Here is a 27,041-nt window from a genome sequence, read left to right on the forward strand (position 1 = left end):
TAAATGTCCTGAAACCCAAGACTCCGGCTGTGTTGACGAGATGAGCAAGGGCACAGGGCCCTGGGGGCAGTGGCCCAGGGACAGACAGGCAGGCAGGCAGGCAGACAGACAGACAGGGAGGTGTGTCCACGTGGCTCTCGGCCGGGCTCGGGGTCCAGCTGGGTGTGTGGGTGGCTCCCGGGGCGGGCGCCCCACGTGTGGGTTGTGAGGGGCCACAGGACAGGCAGGCGTTGGATGTCGGGGTCGGGAGGGGCGGTCTGGAGGGGAGCTGGGGGAGGGATGAGCCTTCCGATGCCGGAGCCTCTGCCGGCGCCATCCTCCCTGCGGGGGCCGAGGAGGCCCCTGAGCGGGGACTGGGCGCCCTGGGCCCTGGGCTCTGGCCATCCGCTTGGGGTGCCCTGGGTGCCCCTGGCTGCTGGGGAGCCCTCCCCAGCCCCAGGGCATGGCGACTCTGGTAGGGTTCTCCCCTGGCATCAATCCTGGACCCCTGAGAGGGTCGGCTTTGCCTTTGAAAGCTGAGCAGATGGCACTGGATGGCACTGGTTTTCAAAGGGGCGTCCCCCAGGAGGAGCGCAGGCCTGGCCACGCCCCCTCCACTCTCCCGCAGATCCCCGCTGGGAGCTCCCTGTGCTCTGTGGGCTGGGGGCGGGGAGGGGGGAGGTAGGAGACTCTGGCCTTCTCCCCCTCCCTGCCCGCGCCCTCCCCCCCCCACCTCAGAACCCAGGCTGTTTTTTTTTGTTTTGTTTTGTGTTTTGATTTTTAAATATGTATTGATTTCAGAGAGAGAGAGAGATAAACATCCACAATGAGAGAGTCATGGATCTGCTGCCTCCTGCACGCCCCCCACTGGGCATGGAGTCCGAGGCCAGGCCTGTGTGCTGGCCGGGCGAGGGGACAGTGAGCCGGCGCCCGGTGGCCTGCGGTGGATTTATCGCAGCCGATGCGGCCGAGGTGTAGACCGCACACGTGCTGGTGCACCTCCGCTTTGAGCCCCACAGTCACGGTCAGGACCGGGGTGGCCGGCACTGAAGGAGACACCCCCTGAGCAGCACCCCGAGGCGCGCTCCGAGGACGGGCCGCTTTCCAGTGACGGCCGGCGCCCTCAGCGCCTGGCAGACGTGAGCGTGCGGTGTGGGCGGCTTCCCCGGGCAGGGAGCGCATCTTCCACGCCAGAGAGAGTGGCCCTGGGGCTGTGCGTCCACCTGTGAACCTGGGGGCCAGGGTTCGATTCCCCGTCAGGGCACAGGCCGGGTTGCAGGCTGGATCTCCAGTGTGGGGGGTGCAGGAGGCAGCCGGTCCATGATTTTCTCTCCTCATTGACGTTTCTCTCTCCCTCTACTTCTGCCTTCCTCTTTGAGATCAATAAAAATACTTAAGAAAAAAAAAAAAAAAAAGGGGGAGGAGAAGGAAAGGTCCCTGGCATCTAATCGGGCATGCTTGAGCAATCTGGGTGGCATGCCTGTGGAAACCACCGGGGTCTAAGGGGCACACAGGCCTAGCTCACCCTCTGTCTCCTGCGACGCCCAGATTCCCTGGTGCCCGTGGCTGTGTCCAGCTCCTCAGACAGGGAAGTGAAGGCCGTGAGGGACAGTGTGTGCCCGGTTAGCTCAGGAGCCCTTTGGAGTCGGACCGGAGCTTGGGGCCACCCCTCTCGGCGTCCTGAGCGGCCCTCAGCGGCAGACACGAGGGTCCAGCCCGGTCCCTTGTCCCCGGGCACGGCTGTTCCTCCTCCCGGCGCCCGGGGAGGCCTGTCATTGCTCCTCGGAAGCTCGTTCCTGGTCCCCTTCCTTCGGGCTGGTCTGGGGGCTCCCCAGAGCCTGAGGGGTTCGCTCTGAGACAGGTGCTCACACTGGGTCCTACTTTCAAAAAAAATATATACGTTTTTATTGATTTTAGAGAGAGACGAAGGGAGAGGGAGCGGGAGATGGAAACATCACCATCGATCAGCTGCCTCCTGCACGCCCCCTGCTGGGGACCGAGCCCGCAACCCAGACATGTGCCCTGACCGGGAATCGCACCGGCCGGGCTGGGGGCCCCAACACTGTCCTGTCTGTGCCCGGGGCCGAGGCCAGAGCCGGCAGCACATCTCCAGAAAGAGGTTTGTGCTGGGCACAGCTGGACCCATTTTTTTTTTTTTTCTTGCTGATTTTTATCTGTCCTCTCACGTCTCCATCACCACCCGGTGTGGCCGAGGCGGGCACCGAGGTGACAGGGTCCCCGTCTGGGTCCCGGCCGGCGAGCCTGCGACGGGGGCTGTCGGACGAGAAGGGCCCGGGTCCCTCGGCTCAGCTCAAAGATGCCAGTGACTTCCGAGCTGGCAGCTGACACTTGTTTCCTGCCCCTGTTTACTTTTCAATAAAAGATGCATATTTACCATAGCAACCCCGGGACCACGTGGGCCGGCCTCCGCGCCCCCCCCCCCCCACACGGCGCGGCTCCTTAAAGAGACAGCACACGCGCCCGGGCCTGCCTTCCGGAAGCAGGAATGTGTTCCCCGAGGGAGGCCCCGCTCCCGGGATTTAATGCCAATAAACACGTCCCCTCCCCGCGCCTTAAGTTTTAGGAAATGAAGCCGGGCTCCGTGCTGGCGGAGGGCTTGTGTTCATGGGACGGTGTGCCCGTTGCTCCCCGGTGCGCGGCGCTCACGGTGCACGCAGAGGGACACATGTTCTCAGGCCGCGGCCCTCCGTGTCCATCCATCGGGCGTCGGGTGACTCCCCGGTGCCCGGCTCCGTCTGGGACGGGAGACTCTCTTGGAGGCGAAGCTCCCTTGGCGCCCGAATGGGTTTCCGCCCTGAGGGGGGGGGGTTCCCGCCTGGTCTTCGCGGGTTCAGAGGGACGACTCGGGGCGAGGCTGTTCGGGGAGCAGCGCCCTCTGTCACCGACCGCCGTGGGGGCTCAAGCCCGTGGCGCAGAGACAGGCTGAGTCCTCTGTGAGCGTTCACCCCGATCCTGCCGGCAGCGGGGAGAGCAGGTCACCCACAGAATCTGCTCTGCCCCCCGCCGTGGCCTGGCGCTTACACGGGGCAGGAGGACCGAGATTATGCGGGGATGAGGAGTGACAGGCGGGGGGACGTGGGTGCGGGGTGATCTTTACAGGTGACATGTCATGCTGGGGGGGGCACAGAGGGCGGGCACCCCCAGGCGCCCCCGGACCAGGTGTCAGGCCCAGGGGCAGGGACTGCGGAGAGCAGGTGCCTCTGGATGAGCCTGTGTCAGCCCCGAGGTGTCCATCCCCCCATTGTGATGGCGGAGGGACCGTGTCCGACGGGACGCCCAGGCCCCGGGCACACAGCTCCCGCAGGTGGGCGGGTGCTTCCTGGTCAGCACAGAGCCGTCACGTACAGAGCAGGCTCCCGTTTCCTGTCGTCGTCGTAGCTGGTCCCCAGTATTCTAGTTCTGCCCCTGTCCCTGCCTCACCTGGAGCTGGCAGGTGGGGAGGGCGCTGAGGCCCCCAGGCCCCCGCCCCCTCGCATGTCGCGTGGGCCACGCGTTGGGGGGCGGCTGTGCCCGGAGCGCGTCCTGCGCCCGGCGCCGTGGGGAGGGAGGATGGAGACCGGCCCGGGTTGCGGATGAGGAAACGGAACCTCAGAGCGGCCGTGTCATTGGCCCGGGATTCCAGGCCCCCGGGGGCGGGACCCGGTTTCCCCCGAAGTCTTTGCTTAGCCCCGTGGTCAGCAAACTCATCAGCCAACAGAGCCAAACATCAACAGGACCACGGCTGAAATGTCTTCGGAGAGCCGCATTTTTTAACCTAAACTTCTTCTAACGCCACTTCTTTAACACAGACTCGCCCGGGCGGTGGTAGTTTGTGGAAGAGCCACACTCCAGGGGCCTTGCTAGCCATAGTTTGCCGACGACGGGCTGAATCCGTCATTGAAGCCCTTCCGTCCAGCCTCAGCCAGGAAGGGGCCGGGGCTGAGCAGCCTCCGGGGAGGGTCAGGGAGCAGACGGTGCCTAGAAGCTCCCCCATGGCCTCCGTGTCCGCAGAGCCTTCGGGGACCCCGCGCTGGTCTTCCCTGTGCCCGGCGGCCGCGCCTGTGCGGGGTGTCTGGGGCTGTGTGGGTGCCACAGCCTTGGGGATGGGCAGCGAGGGCTCACCAGCCTGGGACTGGGTGTGAGTTTTTTCTTTTTCTATCTGTATTGATTTCTGAGAAGAGCGGAGAGGGAGGGAGGAAGAGAGAAGCATCCATGACGGACCGGCTGCCTCCTGCACGCCCCACACAGGATGGAGTCGCAAACCTGGCAGATGCTGTGACCGGGAATCAAACCCTGACCTCCTGGGTCATAGGTCAGCGCTCACCCTCTGAGCCACTTCAGCTGGCCTGGCTGAAAGGAATTTAAAGATGCACCCAGCCCCGGCTGCTTTGGCCTGTAGACTGAAGGGTCCCGGGTTCGATTCCCGGTCAGGGCACAGGCCAGGGTTACGGGCTTGATCCTCAGGGTAGGGCGTGCAGGAGGCAGCCGATCCGTGATTCTCTGCCATCATGGATGCTTCTGTCTCTCTCCCTCTCCCCTCCTCTCCGAAATCAATAAAAATCTATATTTAAAATTCCTTCCAGCCGCACGCAGACCATCGAGGAAAGTAGGCCGAACGTGACTGTGCTGTGCGCAGTGGCTTTGGGGAGCCTGGCTGGGAAGTGAGGCCCGGCCCTCCGCGGCCCAGTGGCACTGTGACCCGACATCGGGGGTGGGGTGGGCAGGGCCCCTGCGCGCCACGCCCAGGCCTGTCCTCCCCCCGCCCCCCCGCCGGCAGCCGTCCCCGAGCATCCCTCAGCCCCGGGCCCCGCAGCGCGCTGCGCCCGGCTCCTGCGACACGGCCCCGCGCCTCCCATGGACCCGGCGTCGGCGCGGTAATTGCTTATCGTGTATCTCTTTGTTCCCCACGCTCCGAGAACAGAGCCCGTGCTTTGTACCGCGTGACCTTCAAATGTCAGGAGCGTGTTGTGCAGTAAACTGTCAATATTTGTGGTTCAGAGGCGCCGGTGACTTTTACAGTAATTGGAGCGGCGGTAGGAGCAGCCGGGCCCCCCGGTTCCGGCGAGAGGCTCGGCCGGCGTCCGGGGGGGACCTGCCTTAACTGAGAGGGACCCCGAGGTGCCGTCTGTGTTTAAAGAGGACCTGGCAGGACCCCGCTCCCGGGGGGCCTGGTCCCCCGCCCCGCCTTCCCGAGCTCAAACCCGGCCCCACAGGTGGCAGCCAGGGACCTCGTTCATTTCCAAAAGCTCCGTCAGCGTCTCAGGGCCGCGTGGGGAGGAGGAGGAGGAATTCCTGGGAACCCGCAGGCGAGATCCGCCCCCCATCTTCTCCTCCCCCTGAAGAGGAGCTGTAAATTATCTTAAAAGGATCTTAAAAGCTATAGGGTATGGTGTGTGTGTGTGTGTGTGTGTGTGTGTGTAAGAAAATAAATTATGGAGAAATCTGTGCTCTATTTGGAAGTAGAGGCTTCTCTAGTTGTCTTCTTTCTTTTAAAGGAAGAAAAAAGTCCTCAGTTTAGATTGTGGACAGGGAAGGCACACCAGGTATTCTGCAGCGATTGGGGCCATCGGGGGTGGCTTCGCTGGAGGATATCGGTCTCTCCATTCTCGTTGGTTGGTTGACGTCTCCTCGGGGCGGCGAGGCCTCGGTTTGAGGGAGGAAGGGGAGACTAAGGTGCCCCCATGGCACCCCTACCCCTTCCCTGAGAAAGCTGGTCCGTGGCCGTGCTGGTGGAGCCGGTGCTGTGGCTCCTTTCTCCCGGACGGAAGGAACCGGAGGCCCCGAGGCCGCCTCCCCCAGGAAGTCCCCGGGCACCCCGACCCCTGCCGGTCCCGCTGGCGTCACACCACAGCCCCTGGGGGTGCTGCTGAGCACTGTGGGGCGTCCCCGAGGTTTTGCAGGGGCCCCGGGTCCTTCCCCCGAGGCGGACCTCAGCTTCAGACTTCCAGCTTGCTGCCCCCTCGGACGCTCTCATTGTCCGAGAAGAGCAGGTGCAGGTTTAAAAGCTTGTCCTGACCTGAGCGTCTACACGTGCTGGGACGAGCCGCCCACAGCGGCTCCTGTTCCGTGTGGGGCCGGGTGGGGCCCGGAGGGGAGCAGCCGCCCCAGGTCAGAGCAGGCAGAGGGAGGCGGCAGCGGGAAGGAGCAGAGCAGAGGGCGCTGCCCACAGCGGGGCGTGGGGAGCCGCTGCAGATGGCGGGGTGCTCAGGGACCCCTCGGGGAGCAGGGGTCTTTGGAGAGTCCTGGGGGGCTGGGCCTAGCTCCGGGGTGGGGTGGGGGGAGGGGGAACCCTGTTCCTGCCCAGGCCGTTGGGGTGTTTATGGCGTCATTCCAGGCCATTCCCAGTCGTGCCCTCAAACATTACCCTGCTGCCCGGCCAGTGGCTCCGGGGCTGAGCGTCGACCTGTGAACCAGGAGGTCAGGGTTCGATGCCCGGTCAGGGCACAGGCCTGGGTTGCAGGCTCCATCCCCAGGAGGGGGCGTGCAGGAGGCAGCCCATCGATGATTCTCTTTATCATTGATGTTTCTATCTCTCTCTCTTTCTCTCTGAAATCAATAAAAGTGTATTTAATAAACTAAAAAGTAAGTAAATAAAAAAGCCGCTCTGTTTGATCAGACATTCCAGGAACTTCCCCCTGATGGTGACCCGGTGACTTCACGAGCCTTATAGGGCTTCCGAGCCGGACGTTCCCCACCCCTCGGAGGTCCGAGGAGGAGAGAAGTTGGGTGCTGAGGATTGTGGAGGGGGCGGAGGGCGAGGGCAGTGAGGTCAGAGCAGTAGAGGGCCATGTGGGCGGGGCTGAGGACCCTGAGAAAGAGGGGGGCTGTTCTAGAGAGCGATGGGCCCAGGGCCTTTCCTCCCCTAACAGGTTCTCCTCCGCCCCCCAGACGCTGCTCTCTGGCCCCCTCCAGCCTCACGCTCCGGCCTGCTATCCTCGCCCACCCGGGCCATGGTGGGCCTGCTCGGTGCTCGGGCCATGGTCACCCTAGTTGTGTCCAGGGTGGGTTCCAGGCTGCACCTCTGCCCAGCCCAGAGGGGGGAGAGGAGGTGCAGAGCCCAAGGAGACCCGTCACACCAGGTGTCCCCGATTCCTGCCTGCCGCGCCCACGGTCAGGCCCCAAGTGGGGCCCAGGGCGCCACCCACAGCAGCCCGAGGGCCCTGGCAGAAAGGGCACGCGGCAGCGCAGGGCATGTCGCTGCGCAGGTCTCAGGACGCCCGGAAAGACCCCATCGCTCCCGGCGGCTGGGAGCGGGCCTGGGCTCCGTAAAACCAGGGACACGTTTGGCCCGAAGTGTGATGCCGGAGCCTTGTGTACGTTAAGGGAAATTTAATCCATGTGTTTCTGATTCATTTTCACTTAACTCATCACAATGTTGCTTTAGCGAAGCTATTTGAGATCCCGGTATCTTCTGCGAGTTTTTTTCTCTCCAAACTTTAGCCTTTTTATGACCTATTTCCCCAGTTCCCGAAACCCTATCTTGCCAAACGCAGAGATGCCCAGTGTTGAGTGTGGGTCAAAGGTGAAAAAAGGCAGCGACGGGCGGGAGCACCCCCTCTCCACCTCCGCCCCGGACACACGGAAATGGGCTGGTGAGCTGGCGGGGGGGTCCCCGTGAGCCCCGTCCTGTCTCCGGTCCGGAGACCCGAAGGGCAGCTGGCTCTGGCCTTCCCCTAAGTGGACAGAAATATCTCTGTGTTTAAACAAACACTTGGCCAATCCATATTCATGTGTAGCTTTCGCGATGACTATATATGGCCATCAGACGCTGGGAGCTGATGAGGCGGCAGAGACACCAGGGCAGCAGGCCCCGGGGCCTGGCCTTCCCAGAGTTCCATAGGGTTGTTGACAGAGATGTTACAGTGTCCCCACACACCACCCATTTAAAGTAACTTAAAAACAAAACAAAACAAAACAAACATGGGAACGCTCACCTGGGAATCTCTACCACAGCAACCATTGTCTCGTTTGAGTCGATTCGTGTTAAAGTTTTTAAAATTAGGGAAAGTGTTAAGCTTTTAAGAGGAGCTGTGCATTCTTTTGGACTTTTTCCTAAGAGCCATTTCCTCTCCCCAGGGACGATTTTAGAGGCTGCTCTGTGGGGGCAAATAAATGAAGAAAGATGCAATTTTTTGATGTCCTGTTCACCCTGTAGCCACCAAAAATAGTTTTGTTTTTTTCATTAATGAGTTGAGATTCAGACTTATGTGGTACTTTTTAAACAAGGCTCTTTTCGAATTGACAACTCATCTAGGAAAATGTATTTACTGTTATACTAGAAATTCCATAAAACAAAATACCATGCTAGTTCATGGTATAAAGAGCTAAGTGCTCAGGAATACAGACAGCTACTTTATCTGGGTGAGATTGCTGAGAAAACTCTCCAGTCACTGCATGAACGTATCACCATCATCACCATCATCATCCATTCTGATCACCACCATCATCACCATTATCTCATCATCATCATGACAATTACCTCATCACCACCATCACCTCATCATCACCATCACCACCATTATTATCACCATCATCACCACCATCATCACCATCATGATCACTACCATCATCACCATTACCTTATCATCACTACCATCATCATCACCATCACCAACATCACCATTTATCATCATCACCATCATCTCATCACCATCAACACCATCATCACCATTATCACCATCATCACCATCACCATCACCACCATCACCATCACCATCATCACTATGACCTCATCATCACCATCATCATTACCACCATCATCCTCACATTATCATATCATTGCCATCACTATCATCACCATCACCATCACCACCATCCTCACCATCACCTCATCATCACTATGACCTCATCATCACTATCATCATTACCACCATCATCACAATCATCACCATCAACACCACCAACATCCTCCTTGTAATCGTTTTGAAAGGAAATCTTCCCAAGATGCACTGTGGGCACAGGGTCCCAGCCCGGCTGTGTGGCTCAGAGGATGAGCATCGACCTGCGAACCAGGAGATCACCGGTTCGATTCTTGGTTAGATTAACACCGGGGTGTGGGCTCTGTCCCCAGTGCGGGGCGTGTGGGGTTCCAGGAGTCCCCCAGCCTTTCCCCATCCAGGGAGGCAGGGAAAGGAGACGGCCTCCAGCTGCAGACGGGCGGACCCAGGGCCACCCCGGGGCCGGGCGGACCCAGGGTGCGAGGAGCAGGTGAGGGGTCTGAGGCTGACCTCCGTCTACACGTCCTTCCGTCCCTGGAAGGCCTGGGGAACACATCTGCCCGAGGGAGAAATAGGTTGTGGGAAGGACAGTTCTTAGAAGGCTCCACCCACCAGCGTCCGACCGAGGACCACAGCTCGGTATTTAAACTGCCCCTTCCTTTCCCCGCCTGCTCCCTGGGGGGTGGAGACCCCGTCTGTAGCCAGGACCGGATTGCTTCCTGCTGGGGGGGTGAGGTGCGGGAGGGCGCCCAGGGCGCCGGCCGAGCTCAGGCCTCTCCCGGGCGTCACACGGGGGGCGAGGCTGCGGAGTCGGCCTCTGAGCGGCCCCGGGGGCGGGCGGTCCCCGCACACAGCCTGGCCGGTGTCCCTAGCCATCCGTCCCGGCCCTTGGCTCACGGACACTTCCCGGGACCACCCACCGTCCCCTTCATCGTCGCCCAGAGTTTGTTTTTCTACTTGGATTTAGTCTCAGAGTAAACGCCACGGGCCTCTGGCCCTCAAAAAAAAAAAAAAAAAAAAAAAAAAAAAAATCCCATCTCCGTGTAAAGTGGAAATTAGATTCTTAAATCTGCAGCGAAGGCTGTTTATCTTATAAATGTATTCCCTTTATTGGGCCACACATGTCCGCGGCGGAGAGATGAAAGGCAGGGGGCCAGGCCAGCCTCCGCATGACGACAGCCCGGCGCCCCCTGCCCCCCCCCCCCCCCTACACACACACACGCTGGAACCTCCCGGCTGCGGTCTTATCTGTGCTCATCGCCCGGGGCTGCCGGGGCCACGTGGACCGGCCCCCAGCTTCGCTCTGCTCCATCCCGTCCCTCCTTCCTGTCTGACTGGCCCACGGCCCCACGGTGCCACTGGGGCTGTTGGGGGGAGACTTGGGGGCTGTGCCCACGTGCAGATCACGGACACGAGGGCCCCAGGAATAGAGCGGCAAACACCCGCTCCTGCCCTGCCGGCCGGGCTCAGGGTTCGATTCCCGGTCGGGGCCCAGGCCCGGGTTTCGGGCTGGATCCCCAGTGTGGATGGGGTGTTGCAGGAGGCAGCCGGTCCCTGATTCTCCGTCATCACGGATGTTTCTCTCTCTCTCTCCCTCTCCCTTCCTCTCTGACATCAGTAACAATATTTTTTAGCCCTATCCGGTGTGGCTCAGTGGATAGAGCATCAGCCTGCAGACCGAAGGGTCCCAGGTTCGATTCCGGTCAAGGGCACGTGCCCCGGTTGTGGGCTCCATCCCGAGTGGGGTCGTGCAGGAGGCAGCCGATCAGTGACTCTCTCATCATTGATGCTTTTATCTCTCTCTCCCTCGCCCGCCCTCTCTGAAATCAATAAAAACATAGTTTAAAAAAAGAAAAGGGTCCAGGTTCTGTTCCCAGTGGGGGGCGTGCACCCGGGTTGCAGGTTTGATCTCGGCCCCAGTCGGGGCTTGGGAGGGAGGCAGCCCGCCCATGTGTCCCTCATATAGATGTTCCTTCCTCTTCCCACTCCCTCCCTGCTCCCCTGCCTCCCACTCGCGCTGAGAAGCGATGGGAGGAAGACCCTGGGTGAGGGAGAGGAGGTGAAAAGCCCCACAGCTCACCTCTCTCCGGAGACAGCCGCCGGGCGCCTGGTGCTCTGTAACCCGGCTGAGGGCCGCTGCCATCGGGAGCGGGCGGCTCACTGGTGGTCACTGACCTCCCGGTCCCAGCACAGAGGCCGAGGGAGGCGGGAGGCCGGAGCCCGTGCTGAGGGCAGGGGCGGGCGGGCGGGCGGGCGGCAGGAGCGGGCATTGCCGCTATTTGAACCATCCTTCTCCTGGGCACCGGGGAGACGGGCGCCCGGGTGCGGGGCCCCTGCCGGCTGCAGGCGGCACGGGTTTGCCGAGGCAAAGCTCAGCCTCCGGTGCCCGTGGCCCTCAGCCACGGCCCTCGTCGGGAGTCTGCACACACGTGAGAGGCCCCCAGACCTGGTGCTGGGCGGGGCCCTCAGAACAGCTTCCCGGGTGAGAGGGCTCGGAGCTCAGGGCTCCCCCGAGCCCTCCGGGACTTGCCATGGTGACGTGCCGTCATGGGCGGTCTGAGGCAGAGGGAGCTCCACGCAGAGTGTCTGCAGGGAGCCTCAGAGCCCAGGACGCTTGCCCCCGTCCAGCTCAGGGCCCCGAGTCCCGCTCACGCCTGTGGGCCTGCGTGGAGCCCACACACGGTGCTGCAGGAGGCAGCGACATGCATTGCCACCGCTCACGTGGAACATGTGTGTTCTGCTCTCCGCAGAGCCCAGGCCTGTGGTCACCCCAGGGGGTCCAGGTGAGGCCTCCAGGGGGGCTGGGGGCTGCAGCAGGAGAGCATCGGGTCTGTGAGGTGGTCAGTGCAGCCCCCTCTGTCCACCCCCAACACACGGCTCCCGCTGCCCCCTCGGGCCTCGCCCTGATGCAGTGGTCGGCAAACTCATCCGTCCACAGAGCCAACCATCAACAGGACAAGAATTGAAATTACTTTGGATAAATTTTTTAAACTTAAACTTCTTCTAACGCCACTTCTTCAACACAGACTCGCCCAGGCCATGGTGTTTTGTGGAAGAGCCACACTCCAGGGGCCGAAGAGCCGCCTGTGGCTCGCGAGCCGCGGTTTGCCGACCACTGCCCTGGCATGTTCTCCAAACGCTCGAAGTTCCCACCGTTGTCTGCATGTCACAGCCCGGCTTATCCACGCGGCGGGCGGCTGCCTGCCAACCCGGCGCCGCCGTCTGACGGTTCGGGCTCCAGGAGCGGCAGCCGGAGGGCGCGGGTACCGCTGTGCTGCGGGCTCCACGCGGACGGGGATTCACCACGTCTGCACGGGCCCGCGGGCGCGTCTCCCTGCTGATGGCGGGCGGACTGTGGAACTGCCTTTCCAGGCTTCTCCCGCCCGCGAGGGCCCAGCAGCCCAGCAGGAGCCGGCCTGGGCGGGAGGACCCCCGGGCCCTTTCCTTCCTGCCCCCTGCGGGGCCCTGGCCGGCAGGCCTGTGGGCTCGGCCGGCACGCTTTCCATTCTTCGTTGGTTGCTTCATACGATGCAAAAGCGACTTCAGTCCCATGGCAGACTCTCCCGCCAGCCCCTCTTATAAATTAGTCACCACCAACCAAACCCCTCCGTTGCTAAACTTTTGGGGGAAAACTATATTTAATAGGAGCTAAGCAAGAGGAGAAATCCGACCAGCTGCTGACACAGCTGTTTCTGTTCTTGTTTAATTCAGTTCGATATAAAGGTACCATATGCTGCTTAAGACGATGATAGGAAAGATGAAATAATTTTGGAGAATAACAAGGAAATACATGAATTGTCAGCATTCTGTCAGATTTAGAAGAACGAGACAGACAGGTGTGGTGTCGACGCGTGTGGCTCTGCGTGGCGTTGGCGGTTCGGGTGCGAACAGCGTTTGACGGGCGTGAAGTGACGTGCCAACGTTTCCCCCGCTGCAGACCTCGGCGAGGAGGCGGGGAGAGCGGCCGGCGTGCAGCCGCCCGCGCTGCTGCGGGACCGGAGCCTGGGCTCGGCCATGAAGGACTGTCCGTACTGCGGGAAGACCTTCCGCACGTCCCACCACCTGAAGGTGCACCTGCGGATACACACAGGTGAGCCGGGGCCGCCCGTCCGGGACGCGCCGAGGGTCACTCAGTCTGGTCTCCCGAGAGCCTGGGCACAGGGAGCTGCGTGCAGGGAACTGACCCCGACCGAGGCCCTGGGCACGGACTTCACCCTCCCCCCCCAGGTCTGTGTGCAGGCCGGGGGACCTGGGCACTCGGCCGCACCTCCTCTTGCTGCTTCAGGGCCCATCCGAACCTCGTACTGACCAGCGGCCTTTGGGGTGCAAGATGGCAGGCCCGTGAGGTGCACCTTCCTCCCCGGGGGAGCTGGGTCCCCGAGGCTGCACCAGGGGTTGTGGGGGGGCCCCTCAGGCTGCCAGGACTGCGGGGCTGTCACAGGACGGGAGACCTGGCCACGTGTCCCGGGATCCTGTCGGTTCATTAGATACGGACATGGGCCCCCAGACGGCCCCCGGGGACCATGGGGCAGGAGAGAGGGTGACAGCGCTGAGGGTCAGACTGTCTCATGTGTGAAAGGGGTTGTCGCTGTTCCCTGGCTTCACCCGCTGGGGCTCCGGCCCGAACCTGGGGTGGGCCAGACGGGGCGGCAGAGGGAGGCTGTGTCTCCTGAGAACAAGGACCGAGGGCTTTTAGGCCAATGGGGGACGGGCCGGGGCCTGACGGTGGCTCCCGCTGCCCGTCCGTCCCGGTTCCTGCTTTCCTGCGAGTCCCTTGGACGTGGCCGACAAGAAAGAAAAATCTATCCGCGCTACGGACACCTCCATTTTCTTTGATTTTCCTCCTGACGCTTTATCTATCGGAGTCTGGGCTGCTCCGGAGGGTGGACAAATATGCCATCCATTTTCAGAAATAATTGTGGTCTGTTTCCCGGGGAATCAATACAGCTCAGGGCCGGCAGGGTGTGCGGGGCGCGGGCCTCAGAGCAGTGGCAGCGGCGAACCTTGGGCCCTCGCCTGCTGCCCCCAACCTCCCTGACGGGGTGGGGGAGCCCCGGGACCGCGGCGTGGGCCAGGCTGCGCTTCCCGCAGAGCCGGGGGGCTGGGAGCGTGGCCCCTGGGACGTCCCCTCCCAGTGAGCCCCCCCCAGGCCAGGAGGGAGCCCCGAAACCACAGCCAGGTTCCACCGAGGCCTGGCCCTGGGACCCGGCCCAGCGGGCACCGTGGCTCTGTCCCTCCCCGTCCCCCTGTCTGTCCCTCCAGGGCGGGGGCCTGGCCCCGCTGTAGGATGTCCGTGCCCACGGACCCCCGCCTGGAATGATCTCCTTCTGGTGGCCACAGTGATCTCTGAGAGACGGGTCCGGCACCCTCAGGCCCCGCTCCATCTCCCTCCGCTCTCGCCCCGAGGACCCTGCGCGCAGTTGTTTGCAGAATGAGAGGCTGGCCATCTGTGCCCTGTCCCACGGCTGGGATGTCTCGGTCCCAGGGGCCACCCATGGGTGCCCCACGCCTGGCCATCCCTGAGAGGCCTGCCTCCTGCAGCCGGGCCTGGTGCTGGGGCCGCCTGCTGAGGGGCTGGGGGCCGCGGGGACCCTGGTCCGATGGGAGAGGCGGGCTGAGCACCGACCATCGGGAACCACAGGGCAGCCGGCCGCGGGCGGCAGACCGGCCCAGGAGCGCGCTGAGGCCGGGACCCCGCCTGCGGGTGTCTGCACCCCCAGAACGTGGCGCCAACGCCCCTTCTCTGTGACCTCTGCCTTCCCCACTCCTCCGGAGGAGCACTGCCCTCCGGGAAGCCGGGTCCCCGAGGCTGTGCGGTGCTCGGGGGGCCCCCATCCTGCCAGGACATGGGGACAGTCCCCCAGGGCCCCCGCCACGGGCCTGTCCCAGGAGGGGAGACCTGGCCACGTGTCCTGCACCAGGCTCACCATGGCTGTGCCTCCCGCCGTGGCCCCGGCCCCCAGGGCCTGGGAGGCAGCAGAGAGGGCCAGGGCCTCCCCCCAGGAGCCTGCCCACCCCGTGGGAGACCCCTCAGCTGGCCGCGGGAAAGCGATGCTCCCAGAACATTCCGGGGAGCGGACCGAGGCCGCCAGGAGGCCGTCCAGACCTGGACAGAAGCAGGTGGGTGCTGCTGCTGACGCTTTAATGCGTGGGAAACGTGAATGGTTTCCCAGGCGCCGTTTTCCCGCTTCACAAACTTCTCCCGAAATGTCTGACTCAGCCCCAGGGGACGCAGGAGAAGCAAGGACACCGGCCGTGGCAGAGGCATTCTGGGAGCGCCCAGAGCGAGGATGGCCGTGGCAGACGCCGTGGAAACGGCCCCTCACACCCCAGCAGCGTTGGCCGAGTGCGAAAGGCAGGATCGTTCCCAGATGGAGATCGATTTCCTTTTGATCAAAGAACAAAGAAGGAGGGAGGCGCTTACACGCGTGCGTGGGGGCTGAGCAGGCGGCGGCCCATCCGTGACGGCGGTGTGAGCGTCAGGCCACACGCACCAGGAACCGAAGCGAAGCGGAGCGTTGGCGGCCACTGAGCCCACGGCCCAGGGCGCCTGTCCCCGGCCCCTCCCGTTTCTGTGTTCCCGGCCAGGAGTCTGTGAGCGAGAACACACGTGTCCTCCTGGGCCCGCAGGAGCGCGGGAGACAGTCAGCATGTCGCCGACGTGTTGTGACCGGTGGGGTGGGGGGCGGCCCCGTGGTGGCCTTGTCCACCGTCCTTCCTCCTGGTGGGAAGACAGGGTGGGCAGAGGGGGGCCCCTCCCGTGTCCGCCCTCCCCGACTCAGCGGCTGCCCGTCCCCCCGCGCCCCTTACTGGGCAGGTGAGCGGGCCACCTCAGCTCGGCGTGGCCCCGAGACTGGCACGGCTCCCAGCTGTGGAGGGAGCGGCCAGGGACCCTCCGGGCCCGGAGGCCGCCCCCACTTGGCTCTGCCATGCACCCCTGGGAGCCCGCGCTTCCCTCCTGTTTGACACGCTGTCCTGGGCTGATCCGAATCAGATAGGTTAGCCCGGTGTTCGGCAAATTGCGGCTTGTGAGCCACATGCGGCTCTTTGGCCCCTTGAGTGTGGCTCTCCCACAAAATACCACGGCCTTTCAGAGTCTTTTTTTTTGAAGAAGTGGCGTTAGAAGAAGTTTAAGTTTTAAAATTTTGGCTCTCAGAGGAATTCCAGTCGTTGTGCTGTTGGTATCTGGCTCTGTGGACGGATGAGTTTGCCGATCGTGGGGCTAGCCTGCCGGCTTCTGCCAATTCCTCGTCCGGAAGGAGAGTGCATGTGCCGGGCTTAGCGGGCCGGCCCCCTGCGCGGTGATGGAAAAAAGGGGGAAAGTACCCCCCTGCCCCAAAGGAGAGGATCCTCTTACCCTTTTGTTCCGAGGCGACATTCTGGACCCCATGGATCCCCCGATGAGCCGGGAGCCCGCGCTCTCCCTGCTCCGCCCCCTCCCGTCCCTGCCCTGAGGACGCCCCACACTCTTGTGGAAAGGACCTGGCAGGGTCCACACCTCCCCAGGAGTTGCCGCGGCGAGGTGAGGGCGTGCCTCTGCCCGCACACCCCGAGCCGGGCGGTGCCCGTTAGCGGGATTAACCGCGGTCGGAGGCAGGAGCCGGCGCCGTCCACGGGCACGGCTAATGAACGCTGCCGCGGCGATATTTCATCAGACAAATTAACGCTCACGTTTAATGGGGAAGTCGCCTAATGAATCTGGGCTCCAGTGACAGCAATTAGAGACACAGATTGTCCCCTTCTGGACAAGCCACCGCTCAGCGCGGAGCAGCTGTGTGCGGAGTCTCCAGGTTCACAACGTATGGATGCTTTGGGGGAATCAGCGCACAATTTATATTTACGGGCCGGGCTGCCGCGGGAAGGCGCCGCGCATTTGTCTCTCCCGGTGTTCGCCGCCGAGCGAGGGCGGAGGGAGGCTGAGCCCATAGCGAGGAGACGCCGCCGAGGATGCGGGCAACCGTCCGCCCCTCGCTGGCCAACTGGAAGCCCTTCGCGGGAGCCGGCGGCAGAGCAGACGGGAACCAGCAAGGACACGTGGGAAGCAGGAGGCCCTTCCCAAAGCCTGAGGGACCCGACCGGGCCCACCTGCGGTTTGGGGAACTCGCTCCGGCTGACCCGGCGCCACGAGGCTCCGAAGGGGGACGCTACGGCCGTGCGGAAATAACAACAGCACGAGGACAGACATGTCTTCGGAGAGCCACATTTTTTTAACTTAAACGTCTTCTAACGCCACTTCTTCAACATGGACTCGCCCAGGCCGTGGTGTTTTGTGGAAGAGCCACACTCCAGGGGCCAAAGGGCCGCACGTGGCTCACGAGCCGTGGTTTGCCGACCCCTGGCTTAGACATTCGCCTGCTCTCTCTGGGCAAACACCTACTCACCTCCCCCTTGGGCCTCGGCAGGGCCAGACCCCGCGATTTCGAGGGTCTCACGTGGCCCGCGGGCTGGATGCTCCCACCCCTGCGTCCGCCCCCTGAGTGAGGGGCTGCGGAGGCTGTGACCCCGGTTCCAGCTGCACTCCTCCAAGCGGCGGCGTCTGGAAAGGTGGGAGGTCTCCCGGAGAAGGTCCCGGTGCGCTGACTGCCTCGGTGGGTGGGGAACTGGCCTCGCACCGCCCCCCCGCTCCAGGCGCAGCCTTCAGAGGGTCGCTGGAGCCGGACCGGCTGGCGGAGGGGACTCTGTGGCCCCAACATTTGGGGACGTGTTTAGGCAGCTGCCAGCGTTTAAAAACCAGGGAGCTGCCTGTAGGAAACTGGAGTGTGGCTTTGCCTAGAGCCGTGGTCGGCAAACGGTGGTCCCCGAGCCACATGCGGCTCTTTGGCCCCTGGAGTGCGGCTCTTCCACAAAACACCACGGCCTGGGCGAGTCTGTGTTGAAGAAGTGGCGTTGGAAGAAGTTTAAGTTTAAAAAACTTGGCTCTCCAAAGAAATTCTAGTCGTTGTGCTGCTGGTATTTGGCTCTGGGATGGATGAGTTTGCGGACCACGGGTCCAGAGCATCAGCGGCCGCCGTCCACAGCTGGCTGGCCTTGAGTGGTGGTGCCCCGTGGGAGCGCGCGGGGTCTGCCCGCCGCCTCGCAGCCGGAGGTGAGCCTGGAGGGAAGGCGGGGGAGGGAGGCTCCCACACCAGGCGGATGCAGACGGCGTCCCAGTCATCAGGGTCCCAGGCGCCTGAGAAGCGGGGCAGCCCGAGGGGCCCCCCCGGTGGGTTTGGACTCACGTGAGGCCTACGTGGCCAGTCACCCAGCTGGCGGCGCTGCTGGCCGGGCCTGGGCGGCCGGGGCCACGCGGCTGCACAGGGAACACCTTTCTGAGTCCCCGGCAGGGTCTGCTGGACGGGAGGGGCTGGGCGCCAATGGCTGTCTCCTGGGCAGACGCCCAGGCGTTGGCACCAGCCCTGCCAGGCTGCAGCCAGTGGCCAGGTGGGTGGCGTGGACTGGGCAGTAGCTCTCAGCACAGGTGGGCTCACATTTGTCTGTTGGCCAAATGGAAGAGGGGGGTGTACGCGCCAGTGTGTCTCTGTGTTACATGATGTGTGCGCACATGTGTGCATATGTTATGTGATGTGTGTGCTGTATGGTTTGTGTGTGTGCGCACATGCATGTGTGTGTGGTGTATGGAATGTGTGTGGTGTAAGATGTGTATGCACGAGAGTGTGTGTGTGTATGTGTGTGTGCGCGCACGAGCGTGCCAGGCATCTCTGGTGTATGTATGTGTGTGTGTGCACAGGCATCTGGTTATATGTGGGGTGTGTGCACATAGGTGTCTCTGGGTGTATGTGTGTATGTGGGGGCACAGAGGTCTCTGGGTGTATGTGTGTGTGTGTGTGCACAGGGGTCTCTGTGTGTGTGTGTGCGTGCACAAGGGTGTGTGTGTGTGTGCACGCACGCGCGCACAGAGGTCTCTGGGTATGTGCACAGGTATCTCCGGGTGTGTGTGTGTGTGTGTGTGTGTGTGCACAGGTGTGTGTGTGTGTGTGTGTGTGTGTGTTTGTGTGTGTGCGCGCGCACAGATGTGTGTGTGTGTGCACAGGTGTGTATGTGTGAGTGTGCATGCACCCGGGTGTCTCCGGGTTTCAGAGCTGATAGGAGACCTCCGAGAACACACGCTCCAGTGTCCCACACCAGAGGTGAGGAGGCACAGGTCCCGATGTGGGAGGCGTGGGCCCCGGGGAGCTGGTCCCAGCCTCACTCTCAGCCCGTCCTGGTGCAGAGGGGCAGGGCCTTCCCGCTCAGCTGCCCTCCCTCCCCGAGCCCCTTCCCGGGAGCGGCACCCGGTTTCCAGCTCAGGCTGCGCGGCAGGCGGGCGGCAGCGGGACTTCTGAACGTGGAGGGGGTTAGTGTCGGCAGTTTGTCGAACTCCTCAGCTCACTCTGCTCTTTCAAAGCGCACTCCTCCCCTGTCTGCGTCAGGACCGCCCAGGACCCTGGAGCAATGCTCCCACGGGCCCTGCCCCTGACCTAGGGCGTCAGGACCACAGCTCCCGTGTGCCGCCCCGTGCTCCCCGCCCAGGCCCACGGTCACGGCCACACCCTCCCTCTGCAGCCCCCGCCACGGACGCACCTCACTGCCCCGGTGTGCTCTGCGGCAGCCCTCGCCTCACCCAGCGCCTGCGGGCCTCACCCGGCCCCGGTGCCCCCGACCCCAGCCCGGCCCTGCGTCCTGGTCAGCCCTGCCGCCTGGGCTGCACCGGCCGCCGCCCCCCGCGGCCCAGCTCCGTCCACGAGGCGTCCTGGTCTCCGGTGAGTTGTCCCGAGAACGGTGGCGACCTGATCCTGGGCCTCCCAGGGGGCTGAGGTGGGGCGTGGAGGCAGCGCCTGAAGCCTGCGTCCCTTCTTTTCTCTTTAAAAAAATAAAAATAAAAAATAAAAAAATATATATATGTATTTTTTACTGATTTTTTAAAGAGAGGAGGGGAGAGGGGGAGAGAGTTAGAAACATCAATGAGAGAAAAACATCAACCAGCTGCCTCCTGCACACCCCCACTGGGGATGTGCCCGCAACCAAGGCACATGCCCTTCACCGGAATCGAACCTGGGACCCTTGAGCCCTCAGGCCGACGCTCTAGCCACTGATTTAAACCCGCGTGTGCGCCGTCTCCTGTCCCCCGGGCCCACGGCGCACCTGGCCCGAGCCCCCCGCGCCCGCGTCTCCTCTGCGGAGGCGGGGACAACAGGAGCGGGTGCGGAATTGAAATAAATATTTAATTCGCGGAAATGGCCTTATATGTTTTAAAACGCCCCTTAACGCGGTTTTTATTCTCTCGAAAGCGCCTATTACAGGTAAATTACGCGCTTTACTGCCACGGCGTTGGGCTCGCCATTAGGACAAATTTAGGGCCCTGCGCAGACCAGTAGATAACGTTAATTCCCGACGCCGCCGCTAAGTGTGTTTTGCCCCCTTTTATTACTCGTTTTCTTTTAAGCTTTATGAACTGCGCCCGGTCTGAACGGTACGTCTTCACGTGCGTGCGCGGGGACGGCGTTAATATTTTAGGGAATCGGTATTTATGGATCTCTCTTTGGAAACAAAGCCGGGCCTGCCTCTCCCCGCCCCGGGCCGGCGCCCTCCGGATGATGATGAATGGCCTGCGCCGGGTGCCATTTGCTAATTATATCCGTGATTTACTGCGAGCCAGGCTTAAATCACTCATTTCAGTCTTGCGTAACAGGGCCATAAAATTTTTAGGTTTAAAGATGGTTTCCATGTGTATAATTCAAACAAACTCCAGGGCGGTGGTGCGCACGAACACGCCGCGCCAGCCGTTCGTTACCCACGCCGTCCTCCCCAAACCTGCGCGCTCGCCATCGCCGCGGCTGGAATTATCACGCTTAATTTTCGTAATCATAGCTTTTAAACCTATAGCGCTTCCCCACGTTAGATGAAGAAAGAGATGGCTAATTGTGTGTGGACAGTATGTCATTCCTGAGGAGTCCCCAATGGTACGGGATCGTTAGACAGGCTGGAAAGCACGAATTATTCTCCTATTAACGAGCGGTTGTTCTCCGGCTAATTATTAGCTGGCGCTGCTTTGTGTCCAAGAACAGGCTCTGCTCCTTCCAGCCTGGCGAGCAGCAAAGCGAGATAAACTCTCTCTCTTCTCTCCCCCCCACCCCCTCCCCGTGCCCGCCCCGGCAGGTGAGAAGCCCTACAAGTGCCCGCACTGCGACTACGCGGGCACCCAGTCCGCCTCCCTCAAGTACCACCTGGAGCGGCACCACCGGGAGCGGCAGAACGGGGCGGGGCCCCTGCCCGGCCCGGACGCCCGCGAGGAGCCGGCCGGCAGAGCCGCGCTGTTCCTCAGGCCCGATGTGCTGAGGGGCGCCTTCAAGGGCCTCCCTGGTGTGGACTTTCGGGGGGGCCCTGCCGCCCAGCCGTGGCCGGCCGGCGCGCTCTCGTCCGGGGACCACCCCGGCCCGGCCGGCAGCAGCCTGTCTTCCTCCTCGGAGCCCCCGTCCGACGCCCCGAAAGGCAGCGACCTTCCGGCCAAGGGCGCCCACTTCTCCGAGGCCGGCAGAGCCTACCAGGGCCTGGCGGGCAACGGCGTGAGCTTCCAGGGCTCCCTGCAGGCCTTCATGGACAGCTTCGTGCTCGGCTCCCTGCGCAGGGAGAGGGCCGCCAAGGACAAGGCCCCGCCGGAGCCCCCGTCCGCCCGGGCGCGTGGGGCGGACGGCGGCGAGGACAGGGCCGGCGGGAAGGCGCCCCCCCGGAGGCCGGAGAAGTCCCAGTACGAGCCCCTGGACCTGTCGGTGCGGCCGGACGCCCCCGCCCTGCCCGGCTCCCAGGTGACGGTGCGCGACAGCGTGGCGTGGCACGGCTGCCTGTTCTGCGCCTTCACCACGTCCTCCGTGGAGCTCATGGCGCTGCACCTGCAGGCCAACCACCTGGGCCGGGCCAGGCGCAGGGACCCCGGCGCGGGGGTGGCCGGCCCCGGCAAGGAGCAGGCGCGGGAGGCGGGCAAGGAGGCGGCCCTGGCCTCCCTGGCGGGGCCTCTGGACGCGGCTCCCGAGAAGACGGCCCCGGGACCGGCCACGGAGACCCTGGGCGAGCCGAGCGGCGGCCCGTGGCCCGGCCACGTGGACGCCACGTTCTGCAGCTTCCCGTCCGACTTCTACAAGCAGTTCGGCTTGTACCCCGGCGGCGCCGGGAGCTCGGGAGCCGCCAGCTCCTGCCCCAGCAAGGGGCCCGAGGGCACGGCGCCCCCGGAGGACGACGCCCCCATCGTGATCCCCGACCCCGCGGACAAGAGCGCGGCCGACGGCCTGTCCGACGCCGCCTCCTCCGAGGACGCGGACTCCGCCAAGGGGGACGACGAGGACGAGGAGGTCGACACGGAGCCCGAGGCGGCGAGGAAGCAGCCCGAGGCCCTCGGCAAGGACGGCGACGGCGGGGACGGCCCGCTGCCCACGGGCGCCCCGCAGCCCGCCCCCGCCCAGGGCCTGGCGTCGGAGAAGCCGTGGCACAGCCCCGGGCTCCTCCCAGCCACGGAGAAGCCGGTGAACATGCTGTCGGTGCTCAGGGCCTACAGCGCCGAGGGCCTGGCCGCCTTCAACGGGCTCGCCGGGGGCGCCGCCGGCTCGGGATGCGCCAAGAGGCCGGACGTGTGCGGTAAGTTCTAGAACCCTCCTCCGGGTCCTCTCCCGGCAGGCGGGCTGAGCCTGCGCTCGGTAAGCACGGGCGGGCGGACGGACTGACGCACTGGCGGACTTTGAACTGGACATCTGAGCCCCCCGCCCCCAGGCCTGGGGGTGCCGCTCGGACTGCCGTTCGCACGGCCGGGCCCTGGGCCGGGCGGTCTCCGGGGGAGGGACCCCATCTTGAACCCCTGGAGGGGAAGGGCACGTGCAGGGGAAGGGACGCGGCAGCATGCGAACTCCTCAGCATTAACTGACGCCTTCGGAGGGGACGGTGCCCCCGCTGTGCCCAGCAAACCCTCTCCCGCTTCCCTCCTGCGCACGCCAGGCTGCTGACCCCTCACACGGACCCGAGTCGGGAGCCGGGACCTGTCTCCACACGGGGGTGGGGTGGGGGCTGCGGGGCGTTTGTGCTTCACCTTTAGCGGCTGGGACCGTGCCCCGGGCCTTCTGCCCTGCTGCTGCCCTCTGTCCGTCTGTCTCGTCACCTGTCCGTCCGCTGTCCCGGCGAGAAATGCGCAGCCCCAGCCCCCGTGTGGTGACCCCGTGTGTCCGCTCTGCTTAGAACCGGCGCCTCTGCCTCCTCGGAGAGCACGGCTCCCGGGGCGCCCGAGCCTAGAATGGGGCCAACAGGGCTCTGGTGGACGGAGGCGCCGGGCCGGGCTGGGCCGGGGGTCCAGGCCTCCTCCGGGGCTCAGGCGGCCTCGTGGGCAAGCCTCTCAGGAAGGACGCTCAGCCCCATGGGCCTCTCCAGGGACCAAGGGCGGTGCCTTCCATCTTCTGTCTGTGACTGACTTCACCTGTGACAGAGGGAGGGAGGGAGGGAGGAGGAAGGAGAGAGGAGGGAAGGAAGGAAGGAGGGAGGAGGAAGGAAAGAGGAGGGAAGGAAGGAAGGAGGGAGGGAAGGAAGGAGGGAAAGGAGGAAGGGAGGGGAGGAAGGAGGGAAGGGAGGAAGAAAGGAAGGAGGGAAGGGAGGGAAGGGAGGAAGACAGGAAGGCGGGCGTATTTTGCAGCCTCTGAACCTGACGTCCTTGCGCACACGGGTTTGGGAAGCTGGACTGGTTGGTACTTGAGATGGACATGTATCCCTCTCCTTCCTAACTCCCGAGGAGCTGCACCAGCCGTCAGAGAGACTTTTTGAATTCTCAGAGACCACTATGGCTTCCTGACACCCCCAATGCTGCCAGCCCCCCAAAGCTGCCAGCCCCCCAATGCTGCCAGCCCCCCAATGCTGCAGCCCCCCAAGCTGCCAGCCTCCCAAAGCTGCCAGCCCCCCAAAGCTGCCAGCCCCCCAATGCTGCCAGCCCCCCAAAGCTGCCAGCCCCCCAATGCTGCAGCCCCTGTACTGAGTGGTCTGCAGGCTCGTCTGGCCACACAGGCCCCTCCTTTGGGAGCCGTTAACGCGGGTGTAAGAGGAGGAGAGGATGTGGCCAGGCCAGCCCCCCCTTTCCTTCTGGGGAGCAGGGCGGTGGACGTCTGCCTTCCGCCGTTGTCCGTGTGTGAGGGCGCCTCCGTTGACTGGTTGGGATGTGTCTGTAAGTCCATTCCCAGTGCTGTCAGATCCTAAGTAGGACCCGGTCCCTGCCAGGAATCCAGGCTTCGGAAAAGATCAAAACCGGGCGCACTCCCGAGCTCTTTATTATTGAAATGAGCTCATATTACCCATCAATTTCCCACCCTCCTACCCGCGAGAGGGAGCCTGCCTGGGAGCAGCCTGCTCTGTCTCGAACCCTTTTCTCTGAGCTGAGCTCCAGGCCCCGCTCGCCCCCGCCCCCCAAACAGCAGCTCGCAGCCCCCGGTTCCTGCAACGCGTGCACCTCTGCCTGGTCACCCCTTCGGCCCTTGGGCAGCAGCATCTGGGTCCTAAGTTACAGTTTCTCCCCAAGAGGGGATGAAGGCGGCGGGGAGGAGCTCTGTGCCTGACCTCCCAGCGGGAGGGAGGAGGGAGGAGAGAGGAAGGAGGAAGAAGGAGGAAGGAGGAGGAAGAAAAGGAGAGAGGAAGGAGGAGGAAGAAGGGAGGGGGAGGAAGGAGGGAGGAAGGACAGAAAAGGGGGGAAGGAGGTAAGTGGAGGAAGGAGGGAGGAGGGAGGGAAAAAGGAAGGAAGGAAGGAAGGAAGGAAGGAAGGAAGGAAGGAAGGAAGGAAGGAAGGAGGGAAGGAAGGAGGAAAATGAGGGCAGAGGGCAGAGGGAATATTTTACCCCCGGGGTCTGGAGCTCTGACACACAGACTCCCCGGTGAGGCCGGCCCCTGCTCCCCGCACTGGGAAGAAGCCAGCGGGAAGCCCCTGGTTTCTGGGAGCCGGTGTGGGGTTCTTGGACCTGTCCCCGCACCCCCCCTCCCGCTGAAGCGGCCCGGCCCTGCTCTGCCCAGGGAGGCCGTGGAGGCCTGCCCTGGTGCTTGGGCGAGGCCTGACGCCGACCCTGTGCTCAGCTCGCCCAGGAGGCCCGGCCCTCGCATCCCTCTGCGTGTCCGGCCGGAAACGGGATCGCTGTCCACTGGGCTCCCGTGGGCGGGGCGGGGGGGGGGCAGAGGGCTTTGTGGGGCACATCACAGGGAGCACCCACAGTAGCTGAACGTTGACACCCGTGGGCGTCACTGGAAGAGGGGCCGGTGTTGGCCGAGAATCCAGGGTCCCACGTCTCCCCTCGGCCCGTTCTGTCCGGCCCCGACTCCCTGCCTCCGGTGTGTGTGGAGGGCGGATGGCGGCTGAGGCCTGGCCTCGCAGCCCTGCTGTGTTCCCGGCCGAGGCCTGCGCCCTCCGTGGACTGGCGTGCTCGGAGCCTGGCGTGCCCGAACCTGGCGGAGCACTCCCCTCCCTCCTGTGGACTTGGGTGCTCCCTGTGGGGCGCCCGCTCCTCATGTGGTCCGGGGCCTGGGGCTGGGTCCCTGCGGCTCGCCCTGCAGGCCCAGAGCAGTGCAGTGAGTTAGCGCACACCCTTGCTGGGATGAAGCATGGGTGCTGTCGCCAGGCGGCCCCCGAGACCAGGCCCTGGGCAGGCGCTCCCCGTCCCCCCCCCCCCCCAGCCCAGTGCTCCCTGTGCGGAGTGGGGGTGCCAGGGCAGCCTCCGAAGGGCGCCTCCTCCCTGTGCTCCCCCCTCCTCCTGTGCACGGACTGGAATGCCTGGGCTGAGGGCGCCCTGAGGCTGGCAGAGCGTGGTGTGAACCCGCTGTGTGTGCCAGGCGGGCTGCTCCCCGTCTCAGCACAGACACACGGACAGTGTCTGAGCCGCAGACGCGGTGGCCTTTCCCCTTGTTTACCTTCCGTCCCTGGCCCGCGGGGGCCGGCTCCGGGGTCTGGACGCCGTCCTCTGCCGTCCTGTCCAAGTCCCCTCGGATCCAGGACCGAGCCAGGGAGCAGCAGAGCTCTTTGGTTTAGCCCACATGCACCACATGTGTGAACACACATGCACACACTAACACACGCAGGCGTGTGAATACATGCATAAATGCACACACACGCATGCATTGATTCACACACAGGTGCGCACACTTACATGCACACACTCACAGGCGTACACACACGCTCACACCTGCTCACTCACTCACATGCACTCACACACACCTCCCTCCCACCCTCCCAGGACTGCGGGGGTTGGCGGAGGACGAGAATGCTGGGACTGTGGTCAGAACAGACACCTTCTCCGGGGACAGGCAGACCAGGAGCGAGTGACCCCATTGCTGTCCTGAGCGGGGTGTGTGTGTGTGTGTGTGTGTGTGTGTGTCCCAGCTGAGCTCCGCGGTGGCACCTCCGTCCGCGGTGCTGGACCGAAGGCCTGGGGGCCTGACGGCCGCCTGGACTCGCCACACCCAGCTGCCCAGTCAGGCCCTCCCTCCCCGTGTCCCGCTGCTGTGTGCTCAGCCGCTTCCACACGCCGCCACCCCACCGCGCTGACCGCACCTCCCGCCTGGCCGCCCGCCGCTCACCTCCTGCTGCCCGGCCGAGGGGCGGGGGCGGGCGGCCCCCGCACACTGCCCTGTGGTCCCGCCCCCGTCAGTCCCTGGCCGGGGCCGGGCCTCTAACGCCTGTGCCGTTTTCTTGCAGGAAAGTGACCCGCTCCGGCCGGTCCGGCTGGACGGGCCTGCTGTCGCGCTGCCCCCGGCAGCTCCCGCCCCGCCCCACGCAGGTCAGGAGGAGAAAGGCTGCACGCGTGTGCTGAGCAGATAGTCCTGTTGGCGAGGGGGGTGCCCGGGGCCACCCCACAGCACGTACACGCGGAGCGGGAGGCGGGGTTCCGCCCCCCGTGTCCCCGCGTGTCCTCACGTGTCCCCGCGTGTCCCCGCGTGTCCCCGCGCCCTGCGTCTGCCACGCCTGAGTGAGGTGTGCAGGGCGAGGGCTCCCTCCCCTGTGCCTCCCGGTGCTCCAGGTCCCCCCCTCCCCCCTTCCCCCCCACCCCCACCCCCCTCCCATGAAAGGCCTGCCGAGGGGGCGGGCTCGGTCCCTCCCCTGGCAGCCCTACAGGTCCCGTGTCCGTGTCCTGTGCTTGTGCGGCGGCCCCTCCCTCGTGTGTACGGGTCACGGTGCGGGTGTGGCGGGTGTCAGGCCCGGCGTCCGGGAACCCGTGCGGGTCAGACCCAGGACGGCCCACAGACAAGCGGGCTGAGGCCCCGCGTGCAGAGGCGGGGGGGGGGGGGGTCGTGTGCCGGGGTCACTCCCTGGGGACCGGGCGTGCTCGGCAGTTAGGAGAGGCTGGAGGTGTCCCCGGACGGAGGCGT

The 27,041-nt window shown here is 64.0% G+C and overlaps 1 protein-coding gene across 2 annotated transcripts in view; it reads left to right on the forward strand.

Annotated features, from left to right (window-relative positions):
• The window catches only part of ZNF536 (zinc finger protein 536), a 90,112-nt gene extending 63,394 nt beyond the window's left edge, over nucleotides 1-26,718 (forward strand). Inside the window, exons 3-6 of one of the 2 annotated variants that reach the window (XM_045579823.1) lie at nucleotides 12,634-12,786; nucleotides 20,832-21,607; nucleotides 21,638-22,301; nucleotides 26,371-26,718. In XM_045579823.1, coding sequence (XP_045435779.1) covers nucleotides 12,634-12,786; nucleotides 20,832-21,607; nucleotides 21,638-22,301; nucleotides 26,371-26,378 — 1,601 coding nt within the window. In that variant the 3' untranslated portion in view covers nucleotides 26,379-26,718. Of the gene's footprint in view, nucleotides 1-12,633; nucleotides 12,787-20,831; nucleotides 22,302-26,370 lie in introns of both variants that reach the window. The other variant, XM_036432733.2, reaches the window with a different exon arrangement.
• The last annotated feature ends 323 nt before the right edge of the window (nucleotides 26,719-27,041 follow it).

The sequence above is a fragment of the Pipistrellus kuhlii genome, unplaced genomic scaffold (assembly GCF_014108245.1).
Source record: "Pipistrellus kuhlii isolate mPipKuh1 unplaced genomic scaffold, mPipKuh1.p scaffold_m20_p_117, whole genome shotgun sequence".
Classification (NCBI taxonomy): Eukaryota; Metazoa; Chordata; class Mammalia; order Chiroptera; family Vespertilionidae; genus Pipistrellus; species Pipistrellus kuhlii.